Source organism: Poromitra crassiceps (genome assembly GCF_964638095.1).
Source record: "Poromitra crassiceps genome assembly, chromosome: 2".
Taxonomy (NCBI): Eukaryota; Metazoa; Chordata; class Actinopteri; order Beryciformes; family Melamphaidae; genus Poromitra; species Poromitra crassiceps.
This window is the reverse complement of record NC_139624.1, coordinates 111,189,564-111,203,314: the sequence shown is the minus strand read 5'-3', so window position 1 is coordinate 111,203,314 and position 13,751 is coordinate 111,189,564. Positions and strand designations below refer to the sequence as shown.

General features: G+C 46.4%; 1 protein-coding gene across 2 annotated transcripts in view; it reads right to left on the bottom strand.

Moving 5' to 3' along the window:
• klhl15 (kelch-like family member 15) overlaps positions 1–13,751 on the bottom strand; it is a gene marked incomplete at both ends in the record, with an annotated part of 74,375 nt that overhangs the window by 12,321 nt on the left and 48,303 nt on the right. For both annotated transcript variants that reach the window (XM_083658489.1, XM_083658490.1), the window contains 3 exons: positions 1,560–1,750; positions 3,425–3,634; positions 13,393–13,554. In XM_083658489.1, coding sequence (XP_083514615.1) covers positions 1,560–1,750; positions 3,425–3,634; positions 13,393–13,554 — 563 coding nt within the window. The remainder of the gene's footprint in view (positions 1–1,559; positions 1,751–3,424; positions 3,635–13,392; positions 13,555–13,751) is intronic.

Genomic DNA, 13,751 nt, shown 5'->3' with positions numbered 1-13,751 from the left:
CAGTCTATTTCAGAATATGAAAATATCTATATACCGTACTATAGCCTATATAGCCTGCAATGGGGAATTCCAAGCCTCTGCGTTTTCCCCATGTCCACACTCCAACTCTACTGCGGATTTTGGTGACGAATACGTTTACATTTCATCAAATGACTTGATACTCAGAACAATAGAGGTAGTGTGGACAATAGGTGCAAAAGAAAATGAAGTGCCGACCCATCAAATACGAGGTAATGTAGGCATTGTCACTGCAAAGGTCCCAATGCGTTCTGGCATATGGATGGGTGGGTACGATAAACTGAAGTCATATGCATTGTGATCAATACAGTGGCAACACTTCAGAAACTCACGTTCAATCACATTCCAAGGATATAGCCTACCACTGACTGAGTTGAAGACTGAGCTATGTACAGTATGTAGGCTACACACTGTACAGTAAGGCGGTGCTCTCCTAACTTGTTTTGATGGGTTAGGGTTAGGGTTGATTGAGGTTGATAGAGTTGATTTTCATTTTTTTACATTTCGACTTTATTCTCAACATTTCGTCTTTATTCTGGTTACAGTATTTCAACTTTATTCATGAAATTTCTACTTTATTCTCAACATTTCGTCTTTATTCTCAACATTTTGTCTTTATTCTCGTTACAGTATAACTTTATTCACGAAATTTCGACTTTAATCTCAACATTTCAACTTTATTCTTGAAAAAAAAGACGCTCCTCTGACTTATTTTTTTCTTCTGTCTGGTGCTTAAATTTAGACTTTTTTCACGAAATGGAAACTAATTTTTTCCACCTGTCATTGGAAAAAAATCCTCCTGTAATTTTTATTTTTCATCATGCATGGCCCTAATACTCCGTCGTACAAAGGCCATTGCTCTATTGACATTGTGAAGAGCGATTTTTCTGAAATGTGTGTTGAAATGAGCCACTTACACATCCTTTGCATAGGCATGTTACATTAAACTGAGACCACTGACACTTTTAAAGCAACTGACAGTAGCAGGCTGGTAGCAGGGCACTGCCAAGGTGGCCTTAGGGATCTCAGGGCATCACGGCAAGTGGGAAGGTCAACGGAGGCCTTTGAGTAATTCCCACCCTGATCATGAGTTTGATTTCTATAATCAATTTCCACTTCAATAAATTAAATCGTTCCATACAAATTCAAAAAACAGAATTTAAATTCAGGCCCTTCACTTTCAATCCAAGTCATTTACACAAACACAAGATCTCAAGTCAAGACTTTAGAAAACCTCTCAAGTCACCAGAACCCAAGTCTCCACTTCATGCATCAAGTCAAGTCTCAAGCAATGAAATTTGTGACTCGACTGCCTCACCTGACTTGACTCCCCCACCTCAGTAAACTGTCGTGGCTACATCTGTTCCTGTATTAAACTTGTAAGATATGGAGAGCCCCCCCCCCTCACCTGGGCACAGACATGTCGGCCATGTGCAGCCAGGATATGGAGAGCTCCATTCCCCCCTCATCTGGGCAGACACATGTCAGCCAGGAGTTCTGTTATTAAACTTGTAAGATATGGAGAGCTCCGTCCCCCTCACCTGGGCACAGACATGTCGGCCATGCGCAGCCAGGAGTTCTGCCGCGGGTCGTAGCGGTAGACCTTGGAGGAGGCGTGGAACTCCCCGTCCGGCCCCAGCTCCTCTCCGCCCAGCAGGAAGGCAAAGTTGTTGACGATGGCCAGGCAGTCGGGCCGCAGCGGCACCTGAGGTCCCTCCAGCTCCCACCACACCTGGGGATCAGAACGCACGTCACCAAACACACTTATTATACTGCAGACAGATTAGGGGATTACAGGTATGATGTATGACTATGCAGGAGTTGGCCGGGCTTGACGTGCCAGGACGGCTTGTACACAACCCAATGCTGTAATGTCTGTCCCCATGTGACATGGCCACATGACACAAAGGCCGCAGTTTCATAAACTTTTGGTTACCACAGACCTTATTTTATGCATTTGAGTGAAATCCCTAATTCTAAAACTCCATTGACTTTTCCCCAATAAGAACCAGGAAGTCCAGGACTTCCGCCTTCCGACTACAAAAATATGTCATCGCTGTGGTACTCTATAGTGTCATGGAACAGTCTTCCAGGGGAAAAAAAGTAAACTTAGATTTTACCTACATTCACACAAACCATCCTAATTTACAATTTATGCTTTTAACTCGTTTTCTTTTTCTTCTTAATTCTTTTTCTTTTATTCTTATGTGATACATGTTTTTTTGTATTCTATTTCATTGTTTGTCTGTCATGTAATGTATATTGTTGTCTTGGACCCCAGGAAGACTAGCTGTCATCTAGGCGTCAGCTACTGGGGATCCTTCCTTTTAATAAACAAATAAACCGTTGTCCCACAGACACAGGGAGATCCACCTTGGTCCCACAGACACAGAGGGAGTCACCTTGGTCCCACAGACACAGAGGGAGTCACCTTGGTCCCACAGACACAGGGGGAGTCACCTTGGTCCCATAGACACAGGGGGCGTCACCTTGGTCCCACAGACACAGGGGGAGTCACCTTGGTCCCACAGACACAGGGGGAGTCACCTTGGTCCCATAGACACAGGGGGAGTCACCTTGGTCCCAAAGACACAGGGGGCGTCACCTTGGTCCCAAAGACAGAGGGAGTCACCTTGGTCCCACAGACACAGGAGTCACCTTGGTCCCACAGACACAGAGGGAGTCACCTTGGTCCCACAGACACAGGAGTCACCTTGGTCCCACAGACACAGGGGGAGTCACCTTGGTCCCAAAGACACAGAGGGAGTCACCTTGGTCCCAAAGACACAGAGGGAGTCACCTTGGTCCCAAAGACACAGAGGGAGTCACCTTGGTCCCACATACACAGGTGGAGTCACCTTGATCCCACAGGCACAGGAGGAGTCACCTTGGTCCCACAGACACAGGGGGAGTCACCTTGGTCCCACAGACACAGGAGGAGTCACCTTGGTCCCACAGACACAGGGGGAGTCACCTTGGTCCCACAGACACAGGGGGAGTCACCTTGGTCCCACAGACACAGGAGGAGTCACCTTGGTCCCACATACACAGGTGGAGTCACATTGATCCCACAGGCACAGGAGGAGTCACCTTGGTCCCACAGACACAGGGGGAGTCACCTTGGTCCCACAGACACAGGGGGAGTCACCTTGGTCCCACAGACACAGGGGGAGTCACCTTGGTCCCACAGACACAGGAGGAGTCACCTTGGTCCCACAGACACAGGAGGAGTCACCTTGGTCCCACAGACACAGGGGGAGTCACCTTGGTCCCACAGACACAGGAGTCACCTTGGTCCCACAGACACAGGGGGAGTCACCTTGGTCCCACAGACACAGGAGGAGTCACCTTGGTCCCACAGACACAGGGGGAGTCACCTTGGTCCCACAGACACAGGGGGAGTCACCTTGGGGCGGTGCAGCAGCAGGATCTTGCTGTTGACCATGCTGTGTCCGATCATGCCCCTGAACACGGCGGTCTGTGGGCGGGCAGAGCGGATGCGGTTGCAGCGCGTCTCCACCAGGGGCTGCTGGTTGACGTCGTGGAAGTAGCTGAGCGCCTGGTCCACCTCCTGTCTCAGCTGCCTGGAGTACCGGTAGAACTCTGACGTCTTCACCTGCGAGGAGGCGGAGGTAAATACCAACTACAAACTAGGGGTGTCACTTTTTCAAAATTTTATTTCGAACAAACTTTAATTGACACACAACTTGTTCGCTTATATTCTAAGTTAATTGCAAACAGCTCAAATGTTTTTGTCCCCATGTTCGAAGTTACTTCAAAATTTTGAAGAAAAAGTGAAAACTGCATGCTCCTGTCAGGGCAAGGAACAAACCTTTTCATCCATTGGGCATAGTAGCTTGTGGATCAAAAAACGTATAAGAAGTGGAAAAAATTTATGGTTGGCAGATAAAATTTTGATTAAAAAAGTAGAACGCTGCACACTGCTTCCAGCACTCCTACATTTATTCAACTATTGCACAACGTTTCAATTCTAGGGCTTCATCGGATTTCTTTACCAATCACAGATGAGACCAATTCCTCTCTTTCAGTTATGGTAATCTGACAACAGCACGATAACATCTATATTAGAAGGTGAGACTCATCCCACTCCCGCACAAATACTGCCGTCTCAGGAGATTCGCCCCGTCCAGCCAGCTCCCATTTTTAAGTGGTGCAGCCGCTTCTATAAGTAACTTTGTGTGTGTATGGCGAGATGCGTGTGGCGGGATTTGTGTGCACCGAGATTTTTTATTTGTGTGCACCGAGATTTAGATTTGTGTGCACCGAGATTTAGATTTGTGTGCACCGAGATTTAGATTTGTGTGCACCGAGATTTAGATTTTTGTGCACCGAGATTTGGGGGAGGTGTGTGTGTGTGTGTGTGTGTGTGTGTGTGTACAGTATGTGACAAGGAAGGGGGTGTGCTGTGTGGAGTGTGTGTGACAAGGAAGTGCTATGCCAGGGATACTCAACTTGCTTTGCCCGGGGGCCACTTTACCTAAATGACAGGAGGCCAGGGGCCAGCTAATAAACAAACATTAATATAAATTTTTCTGTAGGGTACTGTAGGTTTTTGGGTCATCAGCCGGAGTTTAGTCTAACAATTGTGCACACACAGGATAGTTAGCTAGGTTAAGTTAGTTAAGTACATAAGTACCTGGGCAGCGAGCAGGATATTTGCAATTTAGCAGGACCTCAGTCAAACTTTATTTAACGTTTGTTTTCATTGTGAATTAGAAAATGATCAGGGGGCCACATTGCACCCTATCGCGGGCGACATCTGGCCCCCGGGGCGCAAGTTGAATCATTTTAGATACGAGGATGCTTCGCTCCATGTGATTATATCTCAATTCATTCAGCCGATTCACAGCTGTCATGTGTGATGTGATGTGCGATATGATGTGCGGGAACGAGTTGGTCGTTTAGAACTGTTTCACGACAAACTGGGAATACCTTGTTACCACAGTACTGTGTAGGGCCGTACCGACGCGTCGGCGTCATCGACTACGTAAATGCATCGACTTGCATAACGTGTAGGGATGCACGATAATTATCGGACCGATAAATTATCGGCCGATATGGCCATTTTGTGTTATTTATTATTCTGATAATGGCCTTTTTCCGATAAATTATCAGCCAATAATCATTCTTTATTTTTGCCTTGGAAGCGGAGCTATTGTTGTCGCACGCTCGTGACATCACAGCTGCGACGCAAACATGGCTGCTGCCAGTTACCAGTATGTTTCTGTTTTTCAGTTTCAGATGATCAGAAAGCTACTGCAATTTGCAATCCATGTCCCACACAGGTTCCGAGAGGAGGGGAACCTCTAAGCTGGCATTACGTTAAACCAAAGCTGGCGATGATGCAGCGGATATGTTTGTTGTTTTTGTTAGCGAGTGTTAGTGTTAGCATTAGCTCGTAGTGCGGCCTACACTTCAGGCTCGTCTGCTTGGCAGACAAACTGCTTGTGACATTTCCAGTCTGTGGCTTGTGATCAAACAGCCCCGCAAAAGCACTTCATACTCACAGAGCTGGCGTAAACTTATAGAAACTAATGGAAACCCCTTTACCCGAAATGAAACATCCAGGGATTGTGTATTTAACTCCAAAAAACAACTCGTTAACGTTAAGCTAACCGCGCTAGCCGGGAGTCCCACTATAAACCAAAGGGACTTTGGAGTTGAGCTAACGCTAGCTGCTGGACAGAGCCATCTAACAGAGCCAATAATGGGACCAATAATGGGCCAATAAAGGAAAACAAAGGTGCAGTCGCGCACATTAGGCTACATAAAAAGCATCAGTCAACATCACATAGTGTCTTTTCTTTAATCTGGTGGCAGCATTTTTCAGTAAAAGGTGAAACGAGACAGATGGTTTATAGTGCCTGCCTGCCCCATTCATTGGGCCCAGGCTACAATTCACTGAGAACTGGAACCAATGCAAAATTTGAACAGATCAGTAACATGACAATAAGAGTCTAAATTACTATGCCTTTTGTCATTGTGTTTTATCTGCAGACTAAGCAGTCATTGGCTTTCCGTTCTATAAAAGCCTTTGTTTTTGTATTGACTATAATTGAGTCATACACTTTATTAAAACAATCATATTATATCAGAAGTTTTCTTTGTTTTGTGTTCACAGTGATGTCAGTTAAATTTGGTTAGGTCAGAGCTATGCTCACTACATCTGCCTTTTTTTTAACCCCAGGTGTGCATAAAATACAGGTTAAAAACAAAAACAAAAATATATATATATATATATTTTTTTATTATAATAATGATCGGTTATCGTATCAGTTATCGGCCAGGAGAAGCAGATATTTATCATTATCGTATCGGTTGAAAAAATCCATATCGTGCATCCCTAATAACGTGCATCGATGAGTCGAAACTAAGTGAAGAAAAGATCATTAATACACTAGATAGCTCCGTTCCAATATCAAATTCCAAAATAAAAGTTTTTAATGGCTTCTGTGTGCATTTGACTTGTGCAGAATGGCTTTTATTTCTAGAAGAATCCGATCGGAGCGGGATTCTTCTAGAAAGCGGAATAGGCTAACGTTAGGTAGTGAAAGTGAAGTTGGCTGAGCGTGGCTCTGTCTATCACATGGGATTTGTTATTCCCTACTGGTGACAGTGAATTTGGCTTTGTCTATCTATCACATGGATTTGTTATTCCCAACTCCCAAGCGACAGGGACAGGACAAGCTACAAAACATCGTACACAAGCATCTAAAGTGTGGGAGTATTTTAGACCGAGAGCCAACATTGTGCTGCTCTGTAACGTTAAACTCTGCAAATTGGAAATGATGTAAACGTGTATATACACCCGGAGCACACATCCTGTTGATGGGCAACAGACAGCACCAAGTCAGTCCTGCAACACACTTTTTGATCACACATATTAAGATTATCAACACGTGGAACGTGTTTGTTAGTATAAGGTTAGTCACTTACAGGGATGTAAACCTTTAGGTGACAGTCACGCTTTTCATCCTAAAATAGGATGAAGGATTTCTGAGTGGTTTTATGTCTGCCCTGGTATCTGTCACCTTTTTCACTACCAATGACTTTGCATCCCTAAATAACTTCAATTACTTTCCTTGCCAGACACTATTGAAAAAACATTTATTTGCCAGTGGATTATTACTCCAGTTTAAACATTAATCTGTCAGCAATCTTTTTGAATTTGAGGTTCAGCATATATAAAAAATAATAATCGTTAGATTAAACGACTAATGGAAAAAATAGTCAGTTAACGTGCCAACATCTTTGAGAAGGTGGGCGCCACCTCCCAACACTAACTGGTTTTATGCTTACGCGAAATCGCCAGCGCCAACTGCGCCGAGGGGTCAGTTAGATTAATCGAGAAGAAAATAATCGTTTGGGACAGCCCTAGTATTGTGACTTGTTTTTGATCGAATATAATATATTTGTAATCAATAAACAATTTATAGTAGGCTACCAGTGCCACTGGTAGCCTACTGTGACATACTGTTACCAGTGGTAACAAGGGATTCCCAGTATGCCATTAATACGCTCAAAACGATCGACTTGTTCTCGGTCGCACATCATAGCAACGATTCTTTCTCTGTTTAAAGTAACGTTTCACTTCTTCTGCTTCTCTCTCACACTCTACAAGTCCCCATATTCTTGAAAGGAATATTATAGAAATATTGTCATGATAACAGATACAAGAGAGGCAGAAAGCACAAACTCGTGAGTACTATACTGTACACACTATAGGAATATTAGATGAATATTATAGGAATATTATCTGGTTTATTTCCATATAGGAATGTTATCATGTTTATTTCCGTTGTGGCTGGATTTAACCCTTGACACTGTAGGACTATACACACACCTTCACATCGACTGATGTCATACACCAGAGGTTTTCAGAGTGGGAGGCGGGCCTCCCCAGGGGGGCTTCCAAGCAGTTTCAGGGGAGGCTCAGTGAATGAAAGTGAAAAAATATTACACTATTTATTAAAATAAGATCTCATAGAACCCATCATAGAAACCCCTGTCTGTCATACACTATTGAAGACTGACGTGAGTTGTGAGGTATTGCTTTTGCAAGACTGGTTTTTGTGAGATGTATTGCATTGCTAGTGAGATGTGTGTAGATGAGATTTAGCCTAGGCGCTCCCCCCAGTTCAAATGTACAAAAGAGTGATAGTGGAGAGAGAAGGCACCATGGCTCCAAGCCGGTGAAAAACGCACGGATGCACACACACGCCCATAGATGCATGCACGACCTGCAAATCCTGCACCGCTTACTTCAACACCTGGGTGTGATTTTTATTTTCCACACGTCATGCATGCACGGTCAGGTGTCTGCCTGCAACCAACCAGCAACCAGCCACCAGAGCTGCCATGGAAAAAAAGAATAATAATTACAGCGTTTCTTCATATTAGAACTGCATGTGCATATTTATTAGGGGTGTAACGGTACACGTAATCATACCAAATTTTTTCGGTACAGGACATCTGGTCCGGTACAGCTGTGTACCAAATTTTGGGAAGAAGAAAAAATCCAAGTTCCCGCATGGACATTTTAAGTGGCGGACCGGCATTTCCATAGCAATGACTCTGTGTACTTTCAGGCTTTTTTTACATAATTGTCTGATAACGAGGTGTTAAGAATAGGCCTAGGCCTACATATAGGCAATAAGTGACAATAGGCAATATTGTCATACACACATATTAATTAAGTGCTGCTATTATCATTCACGCATATTAATTAGTTAAACAAAGGAAAGGATATAAGATATTACACAAGATAAAAAACATAATGATAAGGTAAAAAGGCTGTACTCTATGAGTCCCTATAGGATAGGATTATTAGACTTAGCCATAACCTCCGTGGGAATATTATAGCAGACTGTACTCTGACAAGATCTTGGGAGCTCAATGCTGCAGTCTCAGAGTAACTGTGGAATCCAAGTAAGTCTTGACTGATACATACATAATGACACAGACTGTTGTTTAGTTCATATAAACAAGCAATTTTATGTTTTGCAATTTTTTCCCTTACTGTACCGAAAATGAACCGAACCGTGACTTCAAAAGCGAGGTACGTACTGAACCGTGATTTTCGTGTACCGTTACACCCCTAATATTTATATATATATAAACTGGTTTATTGTTATGATTCCCACTCCCGTTGACTTTTTTCCTGTCCTGTCCCAATCATGTGATAGTGAAAATGATTTCAGTCCCATCCCACGGGAATCCCATGACCCACAGGACTCCCAAAAAATGTCACCCTCTAATCTAAGTATGGGGGGGTATTTCTTACAGTCACCAACATTTCTGCTCCACAGGTCACAGTAGCTGCAACTTCCTAAATTCACCAGCGAGCAACCATCTACTGGCCAACTAGATTTTTTTGGAATATAAATGATGGCTGGCTACTAGCCTCAACAGAGGCTAAGATTGATTTGTCTTTATCGAGTTTGATATCTCTACTATCAATCTTAGTCTCTGTTGAGGCTAGCTGGAGGAGTATACATACACAGCCAAAACTTTCCAGGATTTAGCGGATTCTAAATCCCCCCCCACCACCACAGATCCCTCTCCAGTGTTTCCTTTTACATTCATTTAGCAGCAGCGGCCCATCCACAACAGAAAAGTTGCTCCCCACAGCTAGAAAAATATAAATAGAATGGAAATTCACCATCTGCCAGGCCCTACTGTATGCTTCATCTACTGCTCAGCCCACCAGCATCAAAACATTACAGTTACAGCACGACTGCCCATATGTGTGTGTATGTCATGGTATCCGAATCGGAGCCCCGTTTTAAGCTACCATACTGATGGTGGAAAAGGCCCAGTAGTGAACCTGAGTTTCCAAACCAAATTCACCCCGAACTAGTGCTGGGCGATATGGACCTATCTCAATATGTTTAGGCTGAATGGCGATACACTGTATATACTGTATATCTCTGTATTTTCTACAAAATGGGTTAAATGTTTAGTTCTACGTCAAAGTTGGAAGTTGGAGATGAGGACTTGGACCCGTTTTTTGTAATGGGCCCTAATAATTTGGCATAGGAGGATACAAACAAAAGGGAAACAGCGTGCTGGGGAGGTGGCGCCCACCTTCTCGAAGATGTTGCCGTGTTAGGGTTAGTGTTGGGAGGTGGCGCCCACCTTCTCTAAGATATTGGCGGGTTAGGGTTAGTGTTGGGAGGTGGCGCCCACCTTCTCGAAGATATTGGCGGGTTAGGGTTAGTGTTGGGAGGTGGTGCCCACCTTCTCGAAGATATTGGCGGGTTAGGGTTAGTGTTGGGAGGTGGTGCCCACCTTCTCGAAGATATTGGCGGGTTAGGGTTAGTGTTGGGAGGTGGTGCCCACCTTCTCGAAGATATTGGCGGGTTAGGGTTAGTGTTGGGAGGTGGTGCCCACCTTCTCGAAGATATTGGCGGGTTAGGGTTAGTGTTGGGAGGTGGTGCCCACCTTCTCGAAGATGTTGGCGTGTTAGGGTTAGTGTTGGGAGGTGGTGCCCACCTTTTCAAAGATGTTGGCAGGTTAGTGTTAGTGTTGGGAGGCGACGCCCACCTTTTCAAAGATGTTGGCAGGTTAGGGTTAGTGTTGGGAGGCGACGCCCACCTTTTCAAAGATGTTGGCAGGTTAGGGTTATTAGTTGTTGGGAGGTGACGCCCACCTTCTCGAAGATGTTGGCGGGTTAAGGTTAGTGTTGGGAGGCGACGTCCACCTTCTCGAAGATGTTGGCAGGTTAGGGTTAGTGTTGGGAGGTGGTGCCCACCTTCTCGAAGATGTTGGCGTGTTAGGGTTAGTGTTGGGAGGTGGCGCCCACCTTTTCAAAGATGTTGGCAGGTTAGGGTTAGTGTTGGGAGGCGACGCCCACCTTTTCAAAGATGTTGGCAGGTTAGGGTTATTAGTTGTTGGGAGGTGACGCCCACCTTCTCGAAGATGTTGGCGGGTTAAGGTTAGTGTTGGGAGGCGACGCCCACCTTCTCGAAGATGTTGGCAGGTTAAGGTTAGTGTTGGGAGGTGACGCCCACCTTCTCGAAGATGTTGGCAGGTTAAGGTTAGTGTTGGGAGGCGACGTCCACCTTCTCGAAGATGTTGGCAGGTTAAGGTTAGTGTTGGGAGGTGACGCCCACCTTCTCGAAGATGTTGGCAGGTTAAGGTTAGTGTTGGGAGGCGACGCCCACCTTCTCGAAGATGTTGGCAGGTTAAGGTTAGTGTTGGGAGGTGACGCCCACCTTCTCGAAGATGTTGGCAGGTTAAGGTTAGTGTTGGGAGACTACGCCCACCTTCTCGAAGATGTTGGCGGGTTAGGGTTAGTATTGGGAGGCGACGCCCACCTTCTCGAAGTTGTTGGCAGGTTAGGGTTAGTATTGGGAGGCGACGCCCACCTTTTCAAAGATGTTGGCAGGTTAGGGTTAGTGTTGGGAGGTGACGCCCACCTTCTTGAAGATGTTGGCGGGTTAGGGTTAGTGTTGGGAGGCGACGGCCACCTTCTCAAAGATGTTGGCGGGTTAAGGTTAGTGTTGGGAGGCAACGCCCACCTTCTCGAAGATGTTGGCGGGTTAAGGTTAGTGTTGGGAGGCGACGGCCACCTTCTCAAAGATGTTGGCGGGTTAAGGTTAGTGTTGGGAGGCAACGCCCACCTTCTCGAAGATGTTGGCGGGTTAGGGTTAGTGTTGGGAGGCGACGGCCACCTTCTCAAAGATGTTGGCGGGTTAAGGTTAGTGTTGGGAGGCGACGGCCACCTTCTCTAAGATGTTGGCATGTTAGGATTAGTGTTGGGAGGCGACGGCCACCTTCTCGAAGATGTTGGCGGGTTAAGGTTAGTGTTGGGAGGTGACGCCCACCTTCTCGAAGATGTTGGCGGGTTAGTGTTGGGAGGCGACGCCCACCTTCTCGAAGATGTTGGCGGGTTAGGGTTAGTGTTGGGAGGTGACGCCCACCTTTTCAAAGATGTTGGCAGGTTAGGGTTAGTGTTGGGAGGCGACGCCCACCTTTTCAAAGATGTTGGCAGGTTAGGGTTAGTGTTGGGAGGTGACGCCCACCTTTTCAAAGATGTTGGCGGGTTAGGGTTAGTGTTGGGAGGTGACGCCCACCTTCTCGAAGATGTTGGCAGGTTAGGGTTATTAGTTGGGAGGTGACGCCCACCTTTTCAAAGATGTTGGCGGGTTAGGGTTAGTGTTGGGAGGCGATGCCCACCTTCTCTAAGATGTTGGCAGGTTAGGGTTAGTGTTGGCAGGCGACGCCCACCTTCTCTAAGATGTTGGCAGGTTAGGGTTAGTGTTGGCAGGCGACGCCCACCTTCTCGAAGATGTTGGCAGGTTAGGATTAGTGTTGGGAGGTGACGCCCACCTTCTCTAAGATGTTGGCAGGTTAGGATTAGTGTTGGGAGGCGACGCCCACCTTCTCGAAGATGTTGGCAGGTTAGGATTAGTGTTGGGAGGCGAAGCCCACCTTTTCAAAGATGTTGGCAGGTTAGGATTAGTGTTGGGAGGCGACGCCCACCTTCTCAAAGATGTTGGCATGTTAGGATTAGTGTTGGGAGGCGACGCCCACCTTTTCAAAGATGTTGGCAGGTTAGGATTAGTGTTGGGAGGTGACGCCCACCTTTTCAAAGATGTTGGCGGGTTAGGGTTAGTGTTGGGAGGTGACGCCCACCTTCTCAAAGATGTTGGCATGTTAGGATTAGTGTTGGGAGGCGACGCCCACCTTTTCAAAGATGTTGGCAGGTTAGGATTAGTGTTGGGAGGCGACGCCCACCTTCTCAAAGATGTTGGCATGTTAGGATTAGTGTTGGGAGGCGACGCCCACCTTTTCAAAGATGTTGGCAGGTTAGGATTAGTGTTGGGAGGCGACGCCCACCTTTTCAAAGATGTTGGCAGGTTAGGGTTAGTGTTGGGAGGTGACGCCCACCTTCTCAAAGATGTTGGCATGTTAGGATTAGTGTTGGGAGGCGACGCCCACCTTTTCAAAGATGTTGGCAGGTTAGGATTAGTGTTGGGAGGCGACGCCCACCTTCTCAAAGATGTTGGCATGTTAGGATTAGTGTTGGGAGGCGACGCCCACCTTTTCAAAGATGTTGGCAGGTTAGGGTTAGTGTTGGGAGGTGACGCCCACCTTTTCAAAGATGTTGGCGGGTTAGGATTAGTGTTGGGAGGCGACGCCCACCTTCTCAAAGATGTTGGCGGGTTAGGGTTAGTGTTGGGAGGCGACGCCCACCTTTTCAAAGATGTTGGCAGGTTAGGGTTAGTGTTGGGAGGCGACGCCCACCTTCTCAAAGATGTTGGCATGTTAGGATTAGTGTTGGGAGGCGACGCCCACCTTTTCAAAGATGTTGGCGGGTTAGGGTTAGTGTTGGGAGGCGACGCCCACCTTCTCGAAGATGTTGGCGGGAGTCATGAGGCAGAAGCGGACGGACTGGACGATGGTGTCCGTGTGTCTCCAGCGCCGCCGGTCGTGTCGCAGCCATGCCTGCACCGCCTCATATAGCTCGATCTCTGGGAAACGACTCAGAGTGTCGCTGTCCAGGTACGCCTGGAGAGAGACAGACACACAGAGAGAGGGGGGGACAGAGACAAGAGGAGAGAGCGATGTTCTTAACAACCATACGTGGTGATTTATTGCGGAATGTAAATGCAAAGTGGTATATCTATGGGCAACAGGATGACAGTGAGTACAGTGACCAACAGAGGCTCCAGGTTCAAGTCCCAACCAGCTTCTGCCCTCTGACA